This window comes from Falco punctatus (genome assembly GCF_963210335.1).
Source record: "Falco punctatus genome assembly, chromosome: 4".
Lineage (NCBI taxonomy): Eukaryota > Metazoa > Chordata > Aves > Falconiformes > Falconidae > Falco > Falco punctatus.
This window is the reverse complement of record NC_137583.1, coordinates 72893696-72921686: the sequence shown is the minus strand read 5'-3', so window position 1 is coordinate 72921686 and position 27991 is coordinate 72893696. Positions and strand designations below refer to the sequence as shown.

Genomic DNA, 27991 nt, shown 5'->3' with positions numbered 1-27991 from the left:
TAAGGTTTGGGGAAAAAAATTACCCTCATAAATATGTTATATAAGCTCAGGTTCTTAATACACAGCTATATAGCATGGAGAAGGAAGAGAAATGCTGACATGACTGTAGAAAAATGATAAAACACAGCTCTGCAAACCTTACCTTTTAGTATGTATATATGCATATAAAAGTCAAAACTGTATTTTATGGTAAGTTTTAATTCTGTCTTTTCAAAAGATGGAAGCACTTGTTTGCAACTGTAGTGTTCTTAAAAAAAATCTGGAGGCTTTAACTTTTAATCATGCGAGTAGATTATTATCCCAGTACATATTTTTCAGATCTGCTGTTTTTCATGAAGAAAACATACAATTAATTTGTTTGTTAAATCTTTCCTTATGTGATTTTCAGTCTCTAGTTAAGAATAGAATTCTGAAACTCTTCGTTGCAATTTTTCTTTTCAGAGACTAATGTGCCTATTCGATGTCCTGATCAATGGATGTCGTATGCTGGTCACTGTTACATAATTCACAGGGACCCCAAAATATGGAAAGATGCCTTAACATCTTGCAGGAAAGATGATGGGGATCTGGCGAGCATCCATAATGTTGAAGAGTACAGCTTTGTTATTTCTCAGCTTGGGTATCGTGAGTATTTTTTAACAATAACTTATATATATTTCCTGTTAATAAAAGGAGGACACTGTTTTAATTGTCCTGATCACTGGGTGCAGAAGGCCTTAAATTTTAAATTTAAAGAATCTTTGAAAGAAGAAAATACACAATAAGAGCATGAAAAAGAGCATGAAAACCAAACAACCTCTACTTGTCACAGAAAAGCTGTGGTCAGTGTTGTGGATTGCATCAAACCCAAATACTTATTTCTTAGGGTCTACGTCTAGCTCCTTTTATACAGATTAAACCAATTTTCAGCCTTATCAGAAGGTGGAAGTATTCTTACTATTGGTCTGCAAAGATAGATGAGGGGAAACAAAGTCTGTTGGTCAGAGACAGTTTGGGAAGATCTGGGTCCTATTATAAGCACTGCCGTGTCATTTTTCAAGTCACGCTGCTTGTGTTTATTCTGAAAAAGGAAGCTGTCAGTCCCAGTGTGTGGATTCAGATGTGCCCTAAATTAGATATGGTACTTAGGTGTTTGGCTTCTGAGTGCACGTTGAAGTTGTTGCAAGGCAAGTTAAGTTACAGGTGCCGTGTGCTCATTAGGGTAGATGTAACCATGCTGACCCTCAAACAGTTTTGAGTTGTTATTGCTTTACAGGAACATGATTTTGCATGTAGGATCAGTTATTGCTTTTTGATGGGAGGAGCGTGTTTAGACCTGTGTATGCTTCTTTGCAGTAACTGGTGCTGTGTGTGCTATTAGTGCCAGGTAGTGTGAGTTTGTTTAATCTTCACTGAAAGTGCAGTAAGCTGCTTTGAGCTGCAGCGTAACAGCAATCTTGCAGTGGCAGTCACAAAAAAGCAGATATGCTTTGTTTTTGTATCCTAGCCAACTCCATGGCAACTTGTGCTTGTTTTCATGTTCCTGAAAGAGTGATCTGTTGTTCTTTCAGGAACATGAAACTTTTACTTTTTCAAAGGAGATTATTAAGAAAGGTGGGACCTCTTGATGAGAGATTAGGACATTTTAAAGAAGTTAGGCTCTAAAGGAAGTTAGTGTATATTCACCTTACTCCTTGGAAGCAGATGATTTCACAGTTCAATGCCTTCTCCAAAGACCTTTCCTGAACTGACTGCTCTGCACTGTTTTTGTAAAACTAAATGTTTCTGAAAGGCCAATAGTCCTGAAGGAAACCAGACTTCTCACATATGGCACATTCACTGCAACAGACTATTTTGAAAGCGTTTTTCTTCAGAGGAGTGAAATTGGAACAACTAAAGAAGCCTTCTAAGGCAGTTTATAACAGTATCACATTACCCTTGTTCACCACTGAGATGAGAACACCATGTATTGCAGTGCCTAGAAAATCTTGTCTGCATCAGAACTCTGCTGCAGTAAGTGCTGTACAGAAAGAACAAAAGTCTGTCTTTCAATTCACAGTCCCATGATAAAACAAATCATGAGATTTGTACAATGAGATGAATATTGTCATAGTAGCTGAGCTTTTGTTGGCATCACCCACAAAGGAGAACTTCAGGGAGGAACACGAATAAAGAAGTGCATTCTGGATGTTTACACAAAAATCCAGCATGTGATACAGCACAAACATCCAGAAAGCACATCTAAGAGAGTGGGAAACAGCTTATTTACAAGTGGCTGGGAAAAGAAAATATATGGTATTTAGTCACCCAGCTTTCGAGATGATTGCAAAACTCTGTGACAGCATTTCTTCTTCAGAGGAGAAAATGTTAAGTAGGAAGAAGCTCCACAGAGCCAGAAATGGCTCTTGGCCATTTCTGATTTGCATGGCTTATTTAGCTGCCTTTGATGTAATCATTTTGTTAAAGAATGCTGTTTATTGTTCATATTACCATGGTGTGAGCTCACCAGAGTAGGAGCTTTGGCCATGAATGAGGCCTCTGCTGTGCTAGGTGCTCAATAAATGGACAGAAAGATTTAAACAGGTAACTAAACAAAAAAGAAGTTGGAAAGCATGGATGGCAGTAGCTAAGGAGTGAACGAAAGCATGATGTGCAGTGGAATTTGAACAGGTTTCCATTTTGATAGCAGAGAAGAGTTTAAAGGGGTGTAATGAGATCTGACGTTGGAGGACTTCTGAACATGAAGAGCAGTCTGGAAGATGAGGTGAAGGTGCCTGTTTGAAAATAGAGACTGATGTGCTGTGAGTCTGAGCCCTTCTTATTGGGGAAGAGATAGTAAAGACAGTATGGATGAGCTATGAGGGCTGTATACTTAAGTATAATAAAGATGAGAGAGGAAAAGAGAAAGGAGAGAGCTGACTCAAAGTGACAGGCTGGGAAGGTGATTTTTGCAGCAGCTTGGTTGGTCAAAATGGAAGGCCTCCATGTTCCTGTAACTAGCAGATGGGAGAAATGTCACAGGAGAGTTGTAACTTGTGAAGCTGTCTAGGAAAACTTCCATCTGAAATGTGTTAATCAGAAAGCATTGCCTTGGAGCAATGATTTTTAACTGTTTCAGAGGCACTTCTGTTGCTAGTGACAGCAGCAGCAGAAAAGAAAGTTCCAGTTCCAGTGAGAGACCTACTCCTACAGCTCATGTCTTTTTGCATAGGTTCACAATCCCATCTTTAATTTCCATGGGTGATTGCATTGTTAGGTTAACTGTGGTCAGTTTGGATAAAGGGTGCTAGAGGAAAATTAACAGAAGACAGCCAGAACTATGATAACAAACTGATCAGGAAAAAAACCTCTGAGTATTGTAAATGGGTGGTAGAAGCACAAGATCATAAGTGTTGCAACACAAACAAACTAGTAGGCTGCAACAAGGCTTTACTATTGGTCAGATTCTACTGTCCATGCACTTTCTCTTTCCTCCAGAGGCCAGGCCACACTGCTCCTCCTCTATCCAACCACCTCTCCCCCACTCCTCGGAGCTATTTAACCACTTAGTGGGAATGAGCTACAGCTGTACATCATCCATGTCAACCAACCCACTGCCTCTGAGGCAAGGCCACAGCTGCATGTTATCAATGATAATCAACCCACTGCCTTCATTCCTCTACACATAAGTGGTGTAAAAATTGTTAAAAAGTAATCTCCCTGTCATTTGTGAAAAATACTCCCAATGAGTAAGTTCTAGCAACCAAGTAGTTCATACTCTGATTGGAAAGACTGCTATCTGAAGAAAGGTCTGTGGATGTAGTTGGCCAGTGTGATCTGAATCACAGTGCTGTGGATAAAAAAACCCCACCTGCTGCTTTAGTGTAGGCTGGATAACAGGCTACAAATAAATAATTAAAAAATAACTAAAAATTGCCAATTGTGCTGAACAAAGTCATAAAATCAGTTCTGGAGAGGAATACCCTTTGCTGATGATGGAATTTTGACTGATTATAAATGCCAAAATTTTTAATCCTCCTTATTCAAATAGCTTATCTGCAACAAAGCTAGGTATGAACATTGTAGTAGCAACACATTATAGTGGAGCATTTTGGGTACAGACAAATTAGACCTCTAAGAAACAGCTGCTGTAAAGTAACATCTTTGATCAGTCCTGCATTTCCCTTCCAGCCAAAACCCAGCAGTTAAGTCTATTAACTGTAAATTGAAAAAAGTCCAACAACTACATTAATTTCATTTTGCTCTGAAATGAAATACAATATAGGAACACATGTAATGGGAAAACTCACAGGTACTCTGGTTGTCAGCTCTAAAAGACAACACTGGGTGTCTGAACATTAGAAAAGAGGGCACATCTTTCTTCACTATACTAAAGGTAGGAGGAAAAGGAGAAGTGGCATTTTGTTTAGGTGTTTATTCATGTCTTGTTACAAGAGTTTTGAGCTGGAAAAAAGAATGAACCTAGTTGTGTTGCAACATAATTCAACAAAGAAAGTATTTTGGCTGTTTTATACAAAGTTAAACACTCTTATTTTATTGCCACTACAGTAAGTGTCCTTTCCTGATGATGAGCAAGTATATGAGGAACAGTCTGCCCTCTATGAAACAGGGAGCCTTAATTTCCTGTGACTGCCTTTTAAACTTCCTGAGAATAAATTATTTTGTGTTCTATGCAGATAAAATCTCACATCATATGAAAGGACTGTTACCAACCTTGTTAATCATATGTTTTAGAGCCAGCTGATGAGCTGTGGATTGGGTTGAATGACCTCAAGGTTCAGATGTATTTTGAATGGAGCGATGGGACACCTGTCACCTACACCAAATGGCTTCGTGGAGAACCCACTCATGCAAACAACAGGCAAGAGGACTGTGTTGTTATGAAGGGAAAGGTAAAGTCATGTAGTTATTAACTTAATTACTTTTAAATTTAATTTATCATTTGGGTTTTTTTCTGTGCAGGAGCACAGAAGCAGGGGATATCAGTGCTTGAAGCAGACTATTTTAGAGTCTTATAGGTGTTACTTTTTTGAGGAAGCATCCCTGTTCAAGGTTGCTAGAAAGTTGTTTTTGTTGTCTTCCTTGAGAAGCACACAAATGGTGGCTTTGCTTGAGAGCAATTGCCCCCCCTGGCCCATATTTCTGGATTTCAATTTGTGCATGTGGGCTTTTTTGGAGAAACTTTTAGTTACACTGTGAAGCACATGAACATGTAAATGCTTTTCTTGAGGAAACTTCAAAGACATTTTGGACATGTTTGGATTTTTTCTGCTTTGACTGAATATGGGATGTACACCTACCTTAAAAAATGCACTAGCAATTTTTAATTATGTTAAAGAGAAATACTATCTGTAGAAGAAAATAGAAGCCATCTTTTTCTTTTTCTAGGTAAAGCTATAAATCTCAGGTCTAGGTGGATTAGATGTTATGCTTGTATCTGCACTGCCAATGAAGAGCTACGAGAGAAGTAGTTAGCAGTGGCATTAGCAAAAGCCTTTACTGAGTGAGTGTATACCTGTAGAGGAATGAAGGCAGTGGGTTGATCAGCATTGATAACATGCAGCTGTGGCCTTGCCTCGACGGCAGTGGGTTGGTTGACATGGATGATGTGCAGCTGTAGCTTGTTCCTGCTAAGTGGTTAAATAGCTCTGAGGAGTGTGAGAGAGGTGGCTGGATGGGGGAGGAGTAGTGTGGTCTGTCTTGTGGGAGCATGAGCATGAGCATGAGCATGAGCATGAGCATGAGCATGAGCATGAGCATGAGCATGAGCATGAGCATGAGCATGAGCATGAGCAGTAGAATCTGATGAATGGTAAATCCTTGTTGCAGTCTACTGGTTTGATTGTGCCACAACAATTGGTGCCCTGTGTGAGGCTGATTGAGTTGGACTCTGACTACAACATATACCTACAACTGAACAGCTGTGCTTTGAAAAGGCTGTCTTCCAGAGTGTGACAATGGTTGATGACCAAGGTGTACTACAGGAACAGAGACAATGCCTAATGCAGAAGTCTGTGTGTGATTTTGAAAAATTCTATTTTTCCTTTTTGTGATAATAATACTGAATTTACCATCTTGTTCAGGCTTTACCTATTTTATCAGGAGGAAAAAAACTATTTACCCATGCAAAATTAAAACTTGAGCATTGTACTTTTGGTGAGCGTGCTTATAAATTGAAGAGAACTAATTTTTTTTTTCCCAGTTGGCCTGAATACTATTCAGAGCTTACCTCATAGGGCAACATGTGGTTGGGTATAAAATAAAATTAATTCAGTGGTCAGGGTCTCAAAGCATTAAGATTTGGACTGACTGGTCGTGTCCAATATGCCATGCCAAAAGTGGCAGCATTCAGTGCAGCTAGGTAACCTGTGATTGTTACTCAGAAGTGGAGTTTCTGATGGCAGGCTGGCATGCTCAATGCTATGGTGAAGAATCAGATGAAAATACCAGTTTGGGTTTCTGGGCCTTGACTTTGGGAAGGGAAGAAGCAGAACACTCCATCCTCTGGTACACCAAGCTTTTTCCTCTTCCTTCACCTAGCTTGTCAGTACAGAAGGATCTTGGGGTCCTCCAGCACTGAATATGTATCAAGTGAGACTTGTATCTGAACCTCAGGGGCCCTTTTAATTCCAACAGCAATGGATAGAGACATTTATGGCTGTAGCTATAAATAAAAGTAGTAGCCTGCTGTTCCATTCTGCTGCTTTAGGAGAGCTGTCATCCTTTTGCTTGTATTAGTGCTCCAAAGCAATATGGAAAGCCTGATGTAGGTTTTGGCTGAAGAAATAAAAGGGAGTTTTGATTTGTGAAAGAGAAATTTGAAAAAGAGCAAAAGTCTTCAAGTATACACAGCTTTTTACAGAGGTTGCAATTCTTCCAATAGTTCATTTAGTAAAAAGGCAGAATGAGCTACTTACAGCAGGGTTTTTAATGTGAGTAAAAACAGGTTAGCTGGAAGCCAGCGGGGATATTTGAAATAAGTTACTTCCCCTCTGAGGGACTGAGAGAAAGGATGTTTTGAGGTTTTACAACTACTTCTTTGGTTCTCAGAGAGTGTGAACTATTACAAAACGATTCCATACCCATTGCTTTATGTGGCTGGTCTCTCTGCTGCCCATAGATGTAACAGCAGATCATTAACCTTCAAGTATAATGAAAAAACAGAAAGCACCGGTGAGAAACAAGGATCAACTCCTTCCTAACAGATGAGGAGCCAGAAGCCAAGCAAAATACTCCAGATTGCAGGGACAGAGCCTGTCCGGCCAGAGCCTGTCCCGCTGTCCCCAGTGAAGGAGCACTGCAGGAGGGGTAGGCAGCTGGTGGCAGACCACACCCCACATCTGGGATGATAAGGTGGGTCCAAGGTCCAGCCCAGTAGCTGAGTCAGGATCAGGACTGGAGGGAGTAACCAGGGTCAGACACAATCCAGTGATGGCTGGGCAAGCCCATAGTGACAAGGTAAGCCCAAAATCAAGCCAGGAAGGCAGTCCAAAGGTGAGGGTCTGGATCAAAAAGCCCCATAGCCAGGTACAGACATTGCTGGAGCTGGAGACAAGTACTTCTGTCACAGTGTAGGCAGGGATGGAAGGCCCAGGTCTGAGTTTAAGTGGAGCTCCAAGGGCCCATGGTCAGGCAGGTGGGTGGAGGCCCCAGGTGAAGATGGTGGGGGTCCATTTAGGTCTATTGGTGCCCTCACTCCACTAATAGAAAGTTAGAAATTAATTATAACAGCAAGGCATACAACAATGATATTAAAAAGGACTTCTATTTTTAACATGTTTCTTCATTGTGTAACAATTTTTGTCTATTTGTCATTGAATTTTATGGTTGTTGAGGCAGTTTTATTTGAACTCCTCCTTCACTTCACTGTTCTTACTTTAATTTGACTCTGTACCTTTTGGACAGTGATGCAAATTAATGTGATACAAATTTGTTACAATATAAAGAAGCTACTATCTGTCCAGTTTAATGATTCAAAAGGATAGCTGTCCACATTTTTCTACCATTCTTTTTGATGAGAAGACTCTTTTGCTTTCTATACCAAGTTGTAAGTCAGACTGGTAAATATTTATTTCAAGGCTAAATTTTAAGGTCTTGATGCTTTCCATCAGACCAGGTTTTCCTTTGGGTTAAAAAGTCAGTAATTTCTATTGTGAGAGTTACAGATTAAAAGAACTACACACATTTTAGCTATATACAGACTTTTCATGTGACTTTTGTGTAGAAGGCTAATTTTATTGTGGATTCTTCTGAACTCTTTCAAAATACATATCTATTTAATAGTTGGTCTTAGTAGGAAAAGTAACTTCAGATTCCATGGAAGTTGCACTGGTCCAGTATCTCCTGGGATCAGCCATCAACTGACCAAACAAAGAATAATTATAAGTTGGTTTTCCCTGGTTTTTGTTGCGGTTTGTCTACCTAGAGTACATGTATGGTTACATTGCTGATTGTTCCGGGTTATTCACTCCTTGGCTGAAGTCACCTGAATCCATCACTTATTTTTATGAAACAAAACCTGCCCCTGTTAATGACACCAGCTTATTTTTAAAGGAAGTATTTGGATTTAGTTAATGAGGAGGTAGGAGAACAGAAAGATATTTGCAAAAAGCAGCTCATAAGACATGGTAAGAAGTCCCTAGAAATTACTGTATGAATTTCCCAGTGAAGACACAGTTATGGGAAGACAGCAAAGGATCTTCCTGCAACTAGAGCGCCAAAGCTTCAGAGTAAGTTTTCCCGTGTTGATGAAATCTAAAGGTTATGAAAGTTGTGCTTATTTCTTCCAGACTGAGAAGGTCAGAATTCTGGGTGGTTATTTGGAGTGCCTACCAGCCTAGTGAGAGTGAGAAACAAATAGTAGGAGATGATGAGACAGTCACCAATGGACTTGCCTTGCAGTCAGGATAGGACAGAAAAGACACAAGCACTACCCGAACATCCTAGGGTTCTTCATTGTTGTAGGCAGTAGTGTTGAGCTTTGGGAGAGTTTTTGCTGGAAGCAAAGGTTCATGAGAACTTTGCACACTGTGGCACAGGAGACAGTGTATTCATGATGATTATTTTATATTTCGGGGTGAGGTGGGGGGGGAGAAAAATTGCCACCAACCGATATGATTTTACTTATATGAAAGTGGAGTCTTTAAGGCACAGGAGAGAGAGTGCTTTGCGGAGGTTTCTCTTACTCTCCCAATACCTTAGTTCATCTTTTAAACCCCAAAAAAATGTAAAATATAGTGGGAACATGGTGTGAGGTTCCTTACCTTCAGTACAGCTCTCACTGAATGTCATTACTGCTTCTGAGAATCTGTAGTATGAAAAGTAACAATGGTAATTCTAATTTTGACAAGGAACTTTTTGTATCTTCAGATTTTTATATAAGTATTAACTAGGAATGTAGTCTTCTCTTGGTTTTTTTTTCTGTTGAAACTGGGTTTCTGCAGAGAGAGATGACATTTCCCTTTCCTCCTGTATGCTTATTAAATCAGTAGTCTTTGTAAAGATGTTGTATTGCTGTTGCCTCCAAGGGTTCACTTTTCATTGTACATCAATGGTGAATCAGCCCCAGTAGAAGTGAGACTGGAACGAGGTTGAAATTAAATACTGAACTTAGATGTAGGTTTTGCTTCTTTTAAAGCTAGCAAAAAAATTTGGAGGCTAAATCCCACTTGATTGTGATGTTCTCTTCTTATATTCAGGATGGATTTTGGGCAGACCGTTCTTGTGAAAAGAAAATTGGCTACATCTGTAAAAGAAAACCCATGTCAGAAGCTCCTACAGAAGACGAAACTGTTGACATGGGCTGCCAGAGAGTAAGTGATCAGAAAGCTGTCTGCTCTGAGTAGGCTGCTAGGAATGATTAAGAGGAGAAAATGCCACCTAGGTGACAGATAAAACAGGGAAAATGGGTTCTGTGTTGTCATCATAAGATTTGGCCTTCTCATTTCTATGGCAGATGGGATAGGTGATACATATGAATAAATCTAGGCTTTGACTGTCATTTGGCTTTTGATGCTCCCTTTCTTTTTCTGGAACATAAACCAACACTGAAACCTGTTGTCCCTGCAGCAGGCCATTTTTCCTTGATTGGCATTCAAGCCTTCCCAAGGAATTTGCCTGTACCAGCCTTTGCTCTTCAGCTCTGCCTATATTTTTCTAAAATTATTCACAGCATGAAGGGTGTGCTTGTCTACATACTTTTCTCAAGGCTTTGCTATGGTCTCTGGCAGTGCTTTCTACTTGAAGAATTTGTTAGGAGTGTCTGAGCAAAATGAATCCGTTGTTCTCCTTCTGAACTGCCAGCAGGTCTATTGTTTATTTGGTAATGCTCGCCTTCTGGTAACATAACACTCAGAAATTCTGGAAAAGCTACTGTAATTTGTTATGTCACAAGGAATCTTACTGGGGTTTTGTCTTCCATGAAGAAACTGCCTTTTCTCCCAAGTCTCTTTCTACAGCTGCATAGGAAGTCTTTGATGTTTATTCCCGATATTTGTAAAAGACTACCCAGGAACCTTAAATATTCAACTACTGGAGAAGATAAAGGGATTCTCATTTTTATGGATGTTATCCTTGCCTAGAGAACTAAGCGTGTGCTCATAGAAAAAGTCTCTCATAGGTTAGAAATTGGAGACCATTAGAAGAAAATTTGTGTGAAATGTGGCTGGTCAGAGCAAACTCTTCCTTTGTAAGCATATTCTTGGGTTAATGACATTTGAACAACAAAACATTAGAAGAGAGTGTTACTGTTGATTAATAATAAACAAACTTGTTTGAGGTGTCGTTCACTTTCTGAAAAACCAAGCTGAAATTTGCTTCTCAAGACCATTCCCATGATTGTACAATGCCTCTGTGCCAGTTATAATCCTATACTGGGCATTAAAGGCACACAGCAAAGCCTCTCATGCCTTTGTAAGTGTAATGCACTGATTAAAAATTCATTATATGTGAAAAATTTATTTATGAAACAAAATTTTAAAAAGCTTTGATCCTGCCTGTTTCCAGTCTGGCTTTTTCAGTTCAGTTGTTCCTTTGTCCTATGGTTAACTGACAGTGGTATAAATCAGTTCTGGTTTTTGCTGGTTTTTTTTTCATTTTCTTTTTCTTTCTTTCTCTCTTTTTTCTTTTTCTTTTTTTTTTTTTTTTAAAGATGTTTTAAAAAGCTGCAACATATGTGATCATGTAATGTTTATTTTGGCAGGGTTGGAAAAGACATGGTTTTTATTGTTACTTCATTGGAAATACATTTGTATCATTTTCCCAAGCAAATCAAACCTGTGGAAGGCATCAGGCCTTTTTAGCAACTATTGAAGATAGGTATGTAAAAGTCTACTTGCATGAGGGGATCACATGAGGATTTAACACCTAGCATCATCTGGATATCAAAATAAAGACTGATCTGGACAAAAATGTTGCTTGAGGGGATCACATGAGGATTTAACACCTAGCATCATCTGGATATCAAAATAAAGACTGATCTGGACAAAAATGTTGCTTGAGAGGACAGCTGTCTGTAGATACAGAACTTCTCACAGTTTTTGCTTGTATATTAAAATCCAGGAATTCAGTTTATAATAAAAACATATTATGGCTGTAAATTCAGTATTGATATACATGGGTATGTCAAGGAAAAAAAATAGAATTATGTTTTCTATTTCCTTAATTGTAGTGGCTTGAGGATGGGTTTTACTTGAGTGAAGGATGCAGAATCCAGTTTTGATTATTAAATGAAGAGATATGGCTCTGAATTCCTTTCAAAACTAGTTCAAATGAACAAGAGGATATCGCTTGCACCTGTCTGGTCTTCTCAGAATTGAGCTAATTTGAAAAAAGTTAAATAAGAAACCAGTGATGATAGAAGTGCTTGGTACCTGAAAATCCATCACAATTCAGACAGGGTTCAGTGTGTTCTCCATTTCTGAACAACTGGTGCACATTATTGAATGTGGCATATAGGGAAAATGAAAGGGTTAAGAAACAGCTTATTTTGCTTGCAGTTGACTCAATGCTTGACACTTTCTTTTATTTGTTTCTATATAATCTACATAGATCTGTTCTAGTGTGGAAGCTCTAGCTATCCAAACGGTAGCTCTTTAAATGTAGGTAGCACTGCAGCTGTCATAAAAATGGTTTAACATTAATGTGGTCTTCAGACTAAACCTTGTTAAGGGGAGACTTTTATTTGGTTTGATTTCTTAGGAGCTGTTTGTTTAGACACCATAATGAACCATGACAGGCTTTACCTCTACATAATTTTGGTTTCCCAAACATAACTTTTCTTGCATGATCATTGGATGTAATTTGCAGTGTTCCTTGTTTTGATAATTTAGTATCATACTACTCTAGCCTCTATTTTTGTGTATTTCTTCAATAATGATGAGATTCCTTTTCCAGTTTTGGATTTGCCTGAGGCAAGAAGTCATTAAAATGCAAGGGTACTAGAAACTCTCAAAAAATACAGTGCTATAACATATAAGTCATATCAGGTTTCTTCTTTCCCACCAATTTCATGTCAGTCCATGATTATGTCAATTTCTTTACTGGATATCTGAAGAGAAGGCAGAATACACTGGTATTATGAAGTTTACAAAATATCTGTTATGTGATTTTTTGTTACGTGTTTTTTTTCAAGTAAATCCATCTAAGCTATGCTTTCAAGAACTTACAGTTGAAGTTCTGAGAACATTCTGATAAATTTATGAGAAAACCCTTTTACAACTTTAAAAAATATATTTAACAGTATTAATTTAACAGTTGTGTTCTTTTGAACAGATATGAACAAGCCTATCTGACTAGCCTGGTTGGGCTGAGAACAGAAAGATACTTCTGGATTGGACTTTCAGATGTAGAAGAAAAGGGAACGTTCAAGTGGGTTAATGGTGAATCTGTCTTATTTACACACTGGAATTCTGAAATGCCTGGTAGGTATGACTCTATACTGTTTAATAAATCCAGTGCCCAAAAGCATTACTCACTACTTGAATTCCTTTACTTCGTTCCTTAGTCCTCTCTTGATGGACTGCCTGCTCTCAAATGTATCTGGCTGCTTTCTCAAGTGTGCAGTGCTGTTGCTAACTTCCTGCTTAGTGCTGAAATGAGTTTTTAGCATGAGCTTGGTAATAAACTTTAAATTGAGATCAAGTTTCTGATTTGCATCTGTTCTGAGAAAGTCTGTGTCTGTACTATGGAAAAGCAACCTCTGCAGGCATATTGCGTCCTGCTTACAAGTCCTGCCTGTTCAGCCATATCTCATAGTACACTTGCTAGCTGCACATTTTGAGATGTGTGAGATCACAGCATGCATGGAGCATCTCCGGTCCTAGAGAAAATGGGATTGTAGGGAAGGACAGGATGTCAAAGGGAAGATTTCTATTTAATCTTTTCTCATTTAATATCTTTACTAGACTAATTGTGATTTCCTTATTTGCCAGGTTTTGCTGATGAAAACATGGCATTTTTTTGTGTGCTAATTAGATTATAAGACTGGGAGGTCATTTCATCTCTGAGATGATCACATCAGAAAGGGGATAGTCATCAGCTATCAAGGTTCTGGCATTTGGCTTTCAGGAGATCCTCTAATTTTCTTTAATTTCAGTGCCTAAATGCTGATTTGCATGTGTCAGGTGGAGTGGTAAGGCTATGTAGACCATGAATCCAATACTAGGCTTGTATATAACAAGTTTGTTTTTGAAAATCATAGTCAGATTAAACAAATTTGAGAACCTAGCTCTAACCACATCTTCTGTTTTAGGGGAGAAGTTGTTGGATAGAAGGTTATGATGTTGCTAGAGTCAGCCACTGGAGGTGATTTGATGTGAGGCAAAATTCAGTATCAGGTGTGGCTGAACCACAGATTTTTTTTCTTTTTTTCTCTTTCTTTTTTAAATTTTTTTAACTTCATGGATTAGAATCATTGAATTGTAGAATCACAGAATAGTTTGGCTTGGAAGGGATATTTAAAGATTGTCAAGTCAGCCTCCCTGCCATTGGCATCGTGCATTGGATCAGGTGGCTCAAACCCTTCTACAACCTGACCTTGAACATTTCCAATGATAAGGCATCCAAAATTTCTCTGGGCAACCTGTTCCAGTGTCTCACCAAGCTCATAGTAAAAAAATGTCTTCCTTATATCAAACCTAAACCTACTTTCCTTAATTTTAAAACCACTGCCTCTTGTGATGTCATTACAGGCCCTGGTAAAAAGTCTTTCTCAGTCTTCCTTATTAGCCCTTCTTATATAATGAATGGCTGCAGTAAGGTCTCCCTGGAGTCTTCTCCAGGCTGAACAATGCCACTCCCTCAGCCTTTCTTCACAGAAGAGATGTTTCATCCCACTGGTGATTTTCATGGCCCTCCTCTGGATCTACTCTAACATTAGAAACATTTTTGACTCTACACAAAGACTTAATTTCTGTCAGGATAGAATATGAAGTTTTCTGAACTCTTATGACTCTCTAAATGTTGCTTTTGTGCATTCTTGTTTACAACCAGGAAGAAAGCCAGGCTGCGTTGCCATGAAGACTGGAATTGCAGGTGGATTATGGGATGTAATAAAATGTGAAGAAAAGGCAAAGTTCCTGTGCAAAGTGTGGGCAGAGGGAGTGACAGTTCCACCTGTTCCTACAACAACTCCTATTCCCCGGTGTCCAGAAGGTTGGGACTCAAACAATCGTATTAGCTTCTGTTTCAAAGTAAGTATGTTGCTTATTTCTCCATTAAGGTAGTTTCTGTTCTGCACATGTATGCAATAAAAATCAGTATACATATGTCTTACTGTTTCATAAGCTTATTTACAGATTAAATGTAGAGGTCTCGTTCCCTTTTTGTTGAAATGCTTATGGTTTTGTTTCTTCCATTAAAGTCTGATCTTCAGGTCTGATCTTCTGTTCTGAATTTCCAGTTCTTTTAAGACTGAACTTCCCATTCTTTTAAGAGTAAAAATGCCTTTCTCCTGGTTGTTGTCTTGCAGCAGATACTCTTGTCAGCAATGCAGTTTGCTAACTGGGCCTGAAGACACTCATACTAAGCTTGTGTTTCACAGCGATGAGCACTCAGAAACCCTATATTCAAAGTTTCTGTAATCCTTTGTCCTTGTTTCAGCTGGGATAGAGTTATTTTTCTTATTAGTAGTTGGTGCAGTGCTGTGTTTTGGATTTGGTGTGAGAATAAGATAGATAAAGCAGATGTTTTCGGTTGTTGCTACCTAATGTTTATACTAAGTCAAGGACACTTCAGTTTCTCAGTCCCTGCCAGCCAGAAGGCTGGAGGGACATAAGAACTGGGAGGGAACACAGCCAGGGCAGCTGACCTGAACTGTCCAAAGGGACATTCCATACCATAGAATGTCATGCTGTGTATATAAACTGGGGGCAGTGGGCTGGGACCTGCCGCTAGGTGCTCGGGGACTAGCTGGGCATTGGTCAGGGAGTGCATCACTTGTGCATCATTTGGGTTTTTTGCTCCCTTCCCTTTGGATTTCACTCCTCTCCCCTTCTCTCTCCTTTTCATTACAATTGTTGTTATTATTATTATTTTATCATTATTTTTATTTTATTTCAATTATAAGTTGTTCTTATCTCAGCCCTTGAGTTTTACCTTTTTCCTGATTCTTCTCCCCATCCCGTTGAAGGGGTGGCGGGGAGTGAGTGAGCAGCTATGTGATACTTAGTTGCTGTCTGGAGTTAAACCACCACATCCCCACAGAACAAGTTAATTGTAAATTAATTGCTTTTGGGTAGCTGATCTTGATCTTGTGACCTTTGGCCTATTTTGTCTGATTGCAAAATGCTCTCTTTAGCCTTTTTCAAGAGGAGAGCAAAAGAAAACATGGCTTGAATCTCAGGAGTTTTGTCGAGCTATAGGAGGAGATCTGGCCTCCATTAATGGGAAAGAAGAACAGTATGTGATATGGCGTTCTATTGCGTGAGTATCTGTACTGTGGTCATCCTTTAACTAGTTTTTTGACCTTTCTGAAACATTTTATTTAAGGTGTATGTTTTTACTTCTGTATAAACCAGTCTGCATTAATAATCTGCATCTTTATCAAACACAGCAAAAAAGCAAAGCTGATGAAATAGCAGGAGTTGTATGAGTAGTGGCTATTACCCCAGAAACTAATGCTAAAATGAGATTGGCAAGATATCTAGCTGAGGCAACATTTATCATCTGATGTAAAAATATTTACTGGGGATTTGGGGATCTTATAAAATTACCACAGATGCTAGTTGTTTTCACATAAGCAAGTGTACAAATAGGGTAGCAGTTGTGATATAAATCTGGTCAATATGTTGATTGTTTGTCATTTTTATGAACTAATCAGAAAGCAGAAGCAACTTCAGTTTCATTTTTTCCTACACAGGGAATGTAACTAAGGTTAGTGAGTTCCTGAATGTTAAAAGCAGGTGTGAGATTTTGGAATGAGGTCAAATACCCTCAAAAATGTAACACTTGCAATATGACCTGAATAGATTGGGTTCAATTAACTTCTACATCCTTGTCTAACTAGGAAGCAAGACTGAAACATAGCAGCCTTGCAAAATGCTACAACAGTACTAGAACCCCAGCTACATACTTACAGCAAGGAAAAAGTCTTAGATGCTGTATTATCACAAATTGACTCAATAAATTAAGATAAGTAAATGTGTATGCTTGCAGACAAGAATTAGTTTAAGGTGCTGGTTTTTAAATGCATTTCAACTGCAACAAGTGTTTGCTTGTTTGTGTTTGGAAACCCTAAGTGCCTCTACAGAGAAAATGGAGTGTTGATAAATGGAGCAACAGTAGTTATTGAACCATTATACAAAAATATTAAATCACCTTATTTTCAGGACTTGGACTGGATCTGGACATTTTCTTGGTCAGTATTTCAATCTGTCTGAGTTAATGTACAGTGATAACAGCTAGAAGTGGTTGCATTTTAATTAATTTCTGTTGTGGTTGTTATTGTTTCTAACAGCTTTAAGGATTATTTTTAGAGAAGTTTATTAACTGTTGTGAATGACAGATGATAAAAATATTGGATTCCTCTTATTAATTTTGGTTTTATGTTTAAAGTTCTTATAAATGGGACATTTATTATTTTTGGGTTTGTTTTTAGGAATAATGGCTATTACCACCAGCGTTTCTGGATGGGCTTATATTACTTGAATCCTGATGATGGCTTTATTTGGAGTGATGGATCTCCAGTGAGTGATTTAATTTTCCACAGCTGTTATTTTGCAGTCCCTGTGCTTCTCAAGTGTGTGTGGTGTATGTGTTTCTGTGTAATTTTATGCTTAATCATAACCCTTTAGTATATCATGCTCTCTTTAGGAAAGCTTACGAATAGCAATTTTCATGGCCTGATTTTTTTTGGCTAAAACTTATTGATTTGTGATAAGAAAATGTGCATTGAATCAACAAGAAAATTAAATTCTTGTAGACTAAGAGAATGTTCTTATAAATGCAAGGATTTTGTGAGTAAAAGAGTACATCTTTAGTATTTCTCTTCTTTGCTAATTAGATCTTTATCTGAAATGACCTATGTTCCGTGTAGCTGAAGGCAGTTGTTTTATGCTGGTGTGACTTGACTGTACTTTAGACTAAGATATAAAATTGTCAAAAAAAAAAAGTGGTTTTGGAGATGTGGGTGTAAGTCATGCAAGGCTGACCAAAATACATTGAAGGAATTTTACCATACAGAAAACTGAAACTGGAATTTATATGGAAAAATTAGAATAGCAATAATATTTTTCTGAGAAAAATGTCAATATTTTTATTGTGTCTCAATAATGTCATACTATTTTAGCTCATACAGGACATTTACTTAATTTAATATCAACATGTATCATGACCCATCATTGTTATTAGATGAATTTTACAGAATTTAGGTCCTATAAAAACCATCAATATTCTTCAAATTGTGATCAGAAACAACTGTTATCTAAGCTGCAGTCCAGTTGCAATCTGAAAAAAAGTTTGAAATGTCAGCATTTGCATGGGGAGATTCTGGTTTCCCAATATCTAAGTTTTAAAACTGACAGTAGGAACAAGTTGTAGGGCTGTGGTTTGATGCTTTCCCCTCCCTCTTTCAATTATTTTCTTTCTATAGAACAGAATCTTCACAAAAACTTTTCTGTCATAGGTGAGGTATGAAAACTGGGGCTTTGGAGAACCCAATAATTATCAAGGAATCGAACTTTGTGCAGAGATCAGTGGTGATTCCAGCATGCTTTGGAATGACAGGCACTGTGATTATCTGTATGGATGGATTTGCCAGATAAGAAAAGGTATCGCTTACTCCTGGGTATTAGTATAGTAAGAAATAATTCTCACTTCATTTTTTCCTTTACTTTAAGAAATCAAAAATTTCAAAACCTGTTTATCAGGATGATTCCCTGTGGAATGTGAAATATCCAAGTGATATAAGGATTCCCAGGTTTTGATGCATTTGAAGATACAGTGCCTTTGGTGCCCTGTGGGGACTTCTCACTGACCTTGCTCTATGATTTCAGAAGGAGAAATGTGATACTTGAGAAATAGGAAATGTTCCTTCAAATATTCACATTCGCTTTTGACTTTTCACTTAAAAAAGTTCATACTGTTGCCAATAAATTACGGATTTTCAAGTTATTAGAAAATACTTTGCAACTCAGTTCACATACTTGAATTTTTGTGTGTGAAAACTCTCTCCTTTACTTGGCTCAGTTCCCGTTTTTTCAGCTAATTGAATCTGTAGTAATTCACATGTTGGTTTCTTGCTAAATTCTCTTGAGAGCTGAGTTTGGTTATTTTGGGTTTTTTTGAAGACATCGAGACAAAAATTATCATTTAGGGAAACCTTGAGTTCCATAAGCAGTGCATCTACTTAAGTTTGAGTATTTTAGCAAGTGCTCATTTAAAATTTTACCACATTCTTATATTGGGAAGGAGGGGAGCAAAATAAAGATTCTGCATTAGATTATTGACAATAAAATACCAGCTCTGCTTTGTATTGGTAAAAGAATTTCTTAGGCAGATAATTTCTTTTTAAAAGTCAGTATCTCTGAGCTTATATTTTAGCATAAAATAAATTGATAAACCTATAAAGACAGAGATCTCCTGTATTAGAAATAATTTTTCTGAGAGTCTAATGATGTCATCCACGATGCCATCTCCATGATACCATAGCAAAAACAAACAGGGGAATTCTTTAGCCTGAAGTCTTCTTTTCGGGGACCAGTTAAATTTCTTGTGATCTTCTCCAGTGAGATTTTATCTAGAGAAATTTTCAAGATCTGGATAGAAGTTCCTCTTAATGAGAGAAAGATAGAAGGAATTTCACTCTGTATTAGCTAGGGCACCATGGAAGAAGGTAACCCAGCCTACATTCCTGTTGCCTCTGGTTTAAGCCAGAATTAATGCATAAGTGACCTGAGGAAAGGAGGAAGAAGGGGATACAGGACTGTCTTAATCAAGTTAATGCTTTGGGACATAAAATCCCCTTTAAAAGCTTTGGGACATAAGGTTTTCTGCCTCCAGTGAATACCAAAAATTATTACTTAATTCAGGTAAATTTCAAGGTATTTTATAATACCTTGCACATAAGGAATAGTCTCAGGAAACAAAAATATGTATTTAAAATTAAATAGTGTACGAAAAATAAGAGATTTAGGCTATTTAGTTCCTTCTACTTTTTGGTGTTAAATCCATTGCTAACTGTGAAATTCAATGTCAATAGAAAAACATGCCTATCAATCATACTAAATATTTTCTCTTACAGCAGAAAGCATACAATCATAATATTATATTTTTTCCTTATAGGAGCAAGTGTAAAACCTGAACCAACAGAATCTCCTGCACCCAGTAAGTTTTATTGTTATTACTATTTGTGTGTGCATGTTTAAAGGCATTTAAAAATTTTTACTGATGAGAATGTCTTGATCTCAGGAACAATGAAGTTTGCTTACAATTTGTCTTACAGAATACAAGACTACTGATGACGGATGGATTGTACATGAAGATAAACAATATTATTTCAGCACGGAGAGTGTTCCTATGGAAAAAGGTCGGGAGTTCTGCAAAACGAACTTCGGAGACCTTGCTGTCATTGAGAGTGAAAGTGAAAGAAAGTTCCTCTGGCGATATGTAAGAAAAATCATTAATACTATGGAATAAATCATCCAAAACAAGTGAGCATGGGCACAAATTCTTTTCACCCCGGTGTTCTCCCTGCAAGTTTTATGATAGTGTAATTGCAGTAGCATTAAGCCAGATTAATATGAAGAACAAACTCAAGTCTTTTTTTCAGATTGTTTCATAGCGGAGTCAAAGAAAATTTTGGTTTAGTGTTTTGTATAGACATAAGTACAGTAAGCATTAAACAGATCATTATCTACTTTTCCTATTCAAAGTAGCAGTTACACCACATTATATCTATCTGCAACCAGTAAGGTGTTAAGGTAAATGTTATGCTTACCTTTAATTGTTCTGTGGCTTCATTTTAGCAAGAAGTAGTATACTTGTGAGCTATGATTCTGTAAGGCAGGTGAGTTAACTGAAAATAAAGTTTATCCACAGATAAACTCAAGATATCTTAAGTTAGTGGATCAAAACAGATACTGGTTTACATGCAACACTCAGAGCACTGGCTTTTGATCTTGTCAGTATATCTGAGATGTAGTCTATCCAGCAGCCTCTTTTTCGTTCTCAAGTTTGCTCCTTTGCCTCCTTTCTTGTAAGAAGAATATAATTATGCAGGAAGAACAACTTGAATAATGGATTATGCCATGAGAAAGAGCTTTTAAATGATACTTCCTTGGTGGTGGGGTTTGGTTACCTGTTTATACTGTCTTGAGTCCAAATTCATTAATCAGGAGTGGGCTTAAAAGTCATATATGAACTACATAGAACTTTTCCTGGGCTGCCTAAAGAGTGACAGTGAGCTGACACAAGGGTCTATATTGATTTATATCCAAATTGTAGGAGGCTTGTCCTTTGCAAGAAATTTGTCAGATGATGTCAACTGCAGAGACTGTGCAAGAGGTGCTGATTTTGGCCAATGTTGAAGTTTGACTGTGGACTGTCCACGGTGAGCTGCTTTAACTTGAATGTTGCAGCTAGAGAATATATCAGGTCATATCCTCTGTCAGTCAGATGTATATTAATCATTATTAACATAATAATTTCTGTGATAAAGAGAGAACATTTATACAATTTTAATATTTACATTCTAGATCTTGAAAAATGGCAAAGAGGATTCATATTTCATTGGTTTACAACTGAGTGTTGACCAACGAACAAGGTAGGCCAACTAGAACCGTCAAACTTGCATTGGGCATTAAAATAAAGAAATTTACTGAGCGCAGCAAAAATAATGAAGAGCTTGAATGAAGTTGTGACCTGTCAAAACAAAAGAGAACGTTTTTCCTCTGAATTCTGTGGGATTTTCGTGTTTAGTGTTTTTTAATTATGAAGGTTGTAAAAATGTATTCTGTAGTAAATGTACCACAGTGTAGCATTATATTTAATCCACTTTTTTTTGACTCCCATTTCTGAGGGTTCTCTGTCATTAGGCATTCTCACACTGTTATTGTTACTGTTATTCTATATTTGATTATAGCAGGAAGAAAGCTTGACTTGAATTTTGCTCTCAGCTTTTGTCTGTCTTGTCCATACTCCAAGAAAATATAGCCAATATAAGGAATTTGTAAAAAGTGTTTCTTGTGGATGCTAGTGAAAATTTTTTTTCATAGAAGACCAGCTCCTTCTTAAGTAAATGGAATTTCTCCTTGACACCACTGGAAGCTAGAGTAGATTCATAAACCCTAAAACTTGACTTATCCTTTAACAATATAAAAGCATTAATTTTGTTATAACTTTACATCAGATCTGTTGGATTTGGAAAGTTTTGCCTTACTGTTTGTTTTAAGACCTTGTAGTCTGTGGGACCAAAGAAGTTAACTCAATAGGGCATGGATTTTCAAAGGACATACCTAGTTTTGAGTCTTAATTTAAACATATTAATGTTGTCAAGTGGTTTGATTCCATGTTAATTTAGTTCCAGACTACCCAGGAGAAATACTGCATGTTTCCTAAATAGAATTCACCCAAAGCTAGCAGAAAAATTACACCGCAGATGATATATTTTGGGGCTTTATTCAGGAATTCTAGTTTCCTTTATGCCGTGATTTATATTGAAAATATAAATAGATGCCCCAATTCAAAATATATAAGAGTTTTGGTAGGTAAAAATGTTCTTTTCCCCTGTGCTTAACCTTTGGGAACAGACTGTAATAGAGGGTAAAATGCAACCCATTTTCTTTTTGTTGGAAAAAGATAGCTGTTGTCATTATATAACTTCAGGTGCACTCAATGAAAAGCAGGTTTTATGCAAGCCTTTCTGAATGTCAGTATGCAGTAACATATAATTTTTTAGAAGTGATGTTAATTTAGGCCTGGATTCAGTTCATTCTGGGTCTTGAAGTGCCTTGATAGATGCCTAGTAGTTCTTAGTTCTCCTTATAGTCCACAGTGACAATAAGGAACTTCCAGAGGATAATGAGTATATTAGGGGACCCAGATCACCTTCGGAAAATGAAACATTCCATTGTTTTTGTAGGGCCCGTAGGATGAAAGTGCTTCTAAGTGAAGTACCTTTTGTATGTGCCTGAAAGGCAAGCCTGTGCACTTCTGCACTTGCAGTCCAATAAGAATATGTCTCCTAATAAGTGTTTGGTTGCCTGGTTTCATCCTTTACTGTTTAATCTACATGGGTGTACAACTTTTTCAAAGTTGGTATTTTACCTTATGGTAAGGCACATTGTCACAGGATTTTCCTTTTAGGTGGTTTGTCATGCCCTTTTCCTCTGCATGGGGGAAAGATCAATCATTTTACCAGTGTTATGAATAAAATCTCTTTCCCTGTGACGGGCACATGGGGTGTGGGAAATGGTGAGCACTGGGGCTCTGTTATGCTGAAATGATGTCTGATGAAATGATTTCACATTGGCCCAAGTGGTTGAGTATTGTCCTATCAGTTGCAAAAGTTTTAGCACATCGCTTAAATGCAGAGTAAACACGACTTCAACATATAAACCTATGTCTTTGCATAGAGAGTAAGTTTAGTGCCATCAGCGAAGAGGCAAATTGGTCAAAAAACCTTATACACCTTAAACTATGACTGGCTATATTAAGCATATTGCAAAATTACTTTTTGTAACGTGGAAGCAATTCTATTTGTATGTTAAAGAAGTGTTTGTTGGATTGTTTTTCTTAAGCTGGATGGATGGCACTCCAGTGAATTATTTGGCTTGGGCACCACATGAACCTAACTTTGCAAACAATGATGAAAACTGTGTAGTTATGTATAAGAATTTAGGTGAGTTTTGTGTGTTTGTTCCTGAGTTTCATTATTTGTGTGTTTGTGTGACAACTTTTTTTCTTCTGAGAGGCACCCTTCCCCCACTTTTTTTTTATCTTTTGCAAAATATCATAGGAGCAGACCATAGTACTATTTTCAGGACTTTATAACAGTTTTGTGCTTTTGTGTTTACCTTAAGCCTGGCATGGGGAAGCTCTGATAGAGGTCTGTGATTGCTATACAAATGCTTTGTATTTTTTATTAGAATTGGCCTACTGTGCCACTATAAAATTGATATTTCTAGTACCTGGTTCTACACAGCTTTTAACATTCTGTAATTACAGTGTCTATAAAGTGACATATTTATCCTAGATGCTGATATAGAATGATAATAAACTGAGAGACTCTGAGGATTTGATCTTACCTTTCAACTAAAAGCACTCTGTGCAAGAACAAGTGAAGCTGATTTCCATTTAGCCAGCTCTGGATGTGGTGTCACACAGTTCCCCATTTATCTTACATTCAGGATTTTGGAATGATATAAACTGTGGTTATCCAAATCCCTACATATGTGAAAGGCACAACAGTTCCATTAATTCAACTGTTCCTCCAACAACATTTTCAACTCCAAGAGGATGTCATCCAACTTGGCTTTCCTTTCATAATAAGGTACCATAACAAATACAGTGCATGTTGGGTATTTGGCAAAGCATTAAATAGAAAACAAGGGAATTATTTAATAATATTGGTTTTTTTATTAGAGTAAAATATTATTAATTTTTAGAGAGCTGTTTGATGCCTGCATGCTTTTGTTTGTTTGTCCATCCATTGTTTTGCAGGAAAGATGCTTTTTTGATGCTTTTAATGAAGCATATTCAGTTGCAGTTGATGAAAGTCATCTCTTCAGACCTTTTGATATGTTTCCTAGAGAGTTTAGACAGAGTTCCTGAAGCGTTGATGTTTTGATCTTGATGTTTTTTAGCCAAACCATAACACTTTTTCAGTACTGAATACATTTTGTCTTCCTTAACTTTACTAGCACAGTATGCTTTGTAGAGTCAAATAATCAAATAGGCAGACTAATATCAGTCATGTATAACTTACCACTGTTAGATGAGTGTCTATAAAAAGTCAGTTTTTGCTTATTTTCTAGGGATTTCAGATCAAAACTAGTATATGTCTTCTTGAGCCAAACACTTTCTTGAGACCTTTATATAGAACAAGGACCAGCATATAAAGCTTATTTTAAGCTGAATGTGTTTTTTTCAGATAAATGTATTATTTTACTGCCTTTTCTCCACCCTGCTTTGCTTAAAGCATGGCTTTAAATCTGTGAGGGATATTGGAGTAAAGCTAATATATAGAGAATTTGTTTATGTTTTAGTGTTACAAAATATTTGGATCTACAGAAGATGAACGTGTCACTTGGCATGCTGCACGAACAGCTTGCATGAATTTAGGAGGAAACCTGGCCACTATCCCTAATGAACAAGTGCAAGGTACTGTGTATAGTTTTGTAGCAACTAGATGAGATGACATTTAATCTTTACAGAATGGCTTTGTATTTGTGTGAATATGGACAGGATTTGAATAAAGATTTCTGTTCCAAAACACATAGACTTCAGTAATTTACAATGAAGTCTTCACCTGAATATGCCAAATTTTAATGTTGGCTTATATATATGTACACACATATATTGTGCTGGCAGCCAAAGTAGTGCTGTTTTTGCTTGCACATGATGCCAGCTGGACTGAGCAAGTTCCATTCCAAATGATGCCGTTTCACTAGGTGGCATTAACTTGCTGCATGGCTTTCTGAGCCCTGAGGCTCAGAACTTTATGTCTCTGGGCAGCTTGGGGCAGAGGTTTGACTGCTCATACACCTGCCCACAACTCACCACATAAATGTACCATTCTTTTCACTAGAGGAGCTTATTTTAATGAACCTAAGTGCTGCATCTGTGACAGGGGGAGATGAACACAGGGAAATTACCTCGTACTTCAATAAACATGGTACACATACGAATTAAAAATTGGGGAAGATTTTGATAGATGTTAATAACACCCTCTTTTTAGCAGTACTGTTTTATACTACAGTGATGATAAATAGATGTTGTACAACACATACTCTTTTTGAACTCAAAACAGCATACTGCAAAAGCAACCATTGTAAAACAAGTCTGTGTTGTCATCTGAGCAATTAAATAGTTCAAATTTAGACTGCTGACATGAACTTCATACTACTTATGTTTTCTACATGTGAAGAGATCAAGAATCAAACATTCACTTTTCAAATATACCTGAATTAAATTCTTATCCAACATAATTACTGCAGTACGGATTTCAGGTGGCTGGTTCATGCACAGGGCTTGAATGCTAGGTAAAAGAGAAATGAGCAATAAAGCTATTAGCACTAAATTATTGTTATTGCTGGCAATGTAGGCATAAAGGCTCGAGTTCCTGTTTCAGTTTCTGGCAGAACAGCAATGTCAACATTTGGCAAAGATATCTACAGGTTTCATTCCTGGAAGCTGCATTCATTTAAAAAAAAAAACTAAAGGAAGGTGAACGGTTAATAGAGCAGACACAAATTCATCTATTGTTTGCTGAGAAAAGTATGCTTATAAGAATGACTGTAGCAGCTGGCAAAAGCCATGATATATTAATTTTATCACACTGTTTGATATGTTGTAGATTAGTGAATGCCAGCTGCCCTAGTCTGCCCTATTTGTCAGCTAGCTATGGTAGCTAAGACACATGAGCACCTTCCTGGATGGTGCAAAGCTGTAGCAATTGAACTGCTTGTGATGAATAGTTCTGTTGAGACTCATTTTAAACTTGTCACTGGTGCATTCTGCTCCCTGCTAAGACAGTGCAGGCTATTGCCGGTGTGTTCCAGGGGGAGAGGAAACGCTTGCAGTTCTATAACAGCACTATTTGTGCAGATGTGCGAGTAGCAGGTGCTCAGTGGTGCTGTCTGATGCCATTGGGGGGTAACCACTCTGGTGGGATTATAAAAAAATGTGTGTGATATGCACAGATGTAAATTTGTAAGTCAAATGTGGGACTAGGATTCAAAAATGTCTTAAGACATTACAAAAAACCATTTCCGTCATGCTCTTGGGATTCATCCCAGTACCAGGTTAGATACTTAGGTGAAGTATTTTGCCAAAACCCACAGTTGTATGTCTGGTTGCCTGTTCATTAAACTAAAAAATCACCTTCTTTTCGTCTTACCTGCTTGTGTTGTCAACAATGAAGTGTTCTGTATTTCAGGAAAAATATTTTAATATCACCAACCTCAGTGAGGCCAGACCTTGCAATGGTCCCTCATTAAAAGTGTTATTTTTTTTCTTTATTACTTCAGCTTTCCTCACCTTCCATATGAAAGATTTTGTTACTGATACATGGATTGGACTGAATGATATAAATCATGAACTGAGGTTCCTCTGGACAGATGGAACAGGGGTTTACTTTACAAACTGGGCCAAAGGCTTCCCATCAGGACATACAGATTTATACTCATATGATGGCCAGGTAAATAGCAATCACAAAATTTTCACTGAAATTTGATTTTAGATTGCATTTATGTATTTGTTGGAATTTGAGACGTTACTGCTTGACTTATTACTTTCATACAATATATACATGCCAAATATAAATCCAAATATGGTGAATGGTTTTAAGCCCTGGGCAATTGCTGTATTAGCTTGTGACAATATCCGTGCAGTTCTTTTACAAAGAGTGATTTCAGATTTCAGTTCTCTGTGTCCATGAAGGCTACATTGCTTCTGTGTTCACCCCACAGTCTCTCATAGGCTCTGGTAAAGAGAATAGTTGGATTCCTGCCTCATGGCATCTGCCCCAAAAGCACACTGAATGAGCACATCCCTCTAGTCCTCTGACCACAGATGTGCCTGAACTTAGCAGGTTTCTCAGTTGGCATAGAATCATAGAATCATTTAGGTTGGAAAAGACCATTAAGATCATCAACTGCAACTGTTAAGCCAGGACTGCCAAGTCCATCCTAAACCATGTCCCTAAGTGCCATGCTTGCATGTCTTTTAAATACCTTCAGGGATGGTGACTCAAGGACTTGTCTGGGAAGCCTGTTACAATACCTGATAACCCTTTCAGTGAAGAAATTTTTCCTAATATCCAGTCTAAATGTCCTCTGGCACAACTTGAGGCCATTTCCTCTTGTCTTACGTAGCTTGCAAGAGGCACTTACAAACATTCCCCTCAAACAGCTGTGTTTTACATAGAAGCAAATTCTATCAGTCACATTTGTGGGAAGGATGTGCTTCTATAAAAAGACAGCCATTCAGTTTTTACAAAAAAATAAACAAAAAAAGAAACCTACTTCTGCTGTTTCTCTGCCATACAAACTAATCTGATAGGTCATAGAATTCCTCTCTCTGATCTTATGTATTTAGAGAGTTCTGTGCTATGGAACTACAGCACATAATAGTACTAGCTGTATTTGTTGTGAATGCCATTTCTAATGTAGGAATCTTATTTTTATGTATGATGTCCTTTTTCCTGTTTTTAAAAGTAGTACCTTGGAGCTTCTTATCTCTAATGGAGGGAGAAAATGTGGGAGAATTCAAAGTTCAAAAGAGAAAGCATCTTTAAAATGCTACTTCTGGGAGGAACAATATATATGTTTCTCTTCTTATGTAAAGTATTAGGATT

At 37.5% G+C, this 27991-nt stretch overlaps 1 protein-coding gene across 1 annotated transcript in view; it reads left to right on the top strand.

Moving 5' to 3' along the window:
- LOC308063406 (macrophage mannose receptor 1-like) overlaps positions 1-27991 on the top strand; it is an 81093-nt gene that overhangs the window by 35349 nt on the left and 17753 nt on the right. Inside the window, exons 7-22 of the mRNA XM_080386333.1 lie at positions 442-624; positions 4714-4871; positions 9678-9791; positions 11180-11295; positions 12751-12899; positions 14470-14669; positions 15776-15900; positions 17075-17162; positions 18101-18245; positions 19759-19800; positions 19919-20082; positions 21171-21238; positions 23214-23314; positions 23823-23965; positions 24681-24795; positions 26664-26833. Of these exons, the coding sequence (XP_080242459.1) occupies positions 442-624; positions 4714-4871; positions 9678-9791; positions 11180-11295; positions 12751-12899; positions 14470-14669; positions 15776-15900; positions 17075-17162; positions 18101-18245; positions 19759-19800; positions 19919-20082; positions 21171-21238; positions 23214-23314; positions 23823-23965; positions 24681-24795; positions 26664-26833 (2081 nt within the window). The remainder of the gene's footprint in view (positions 1-441; positions 625-4713; positions 4872-9677; positions 9792-11179; positions 11296-12750; positions 12900-14469; positions 14670-15775; positions 15901-17074; positions 17163-18100; positions 18246-19758; positions 19801-19918; positions 20083-21170; positions 21239-23213; positions 23315-23822; positions 23966-24680; positions 24796-26663; positions 26834-27991) is intronic.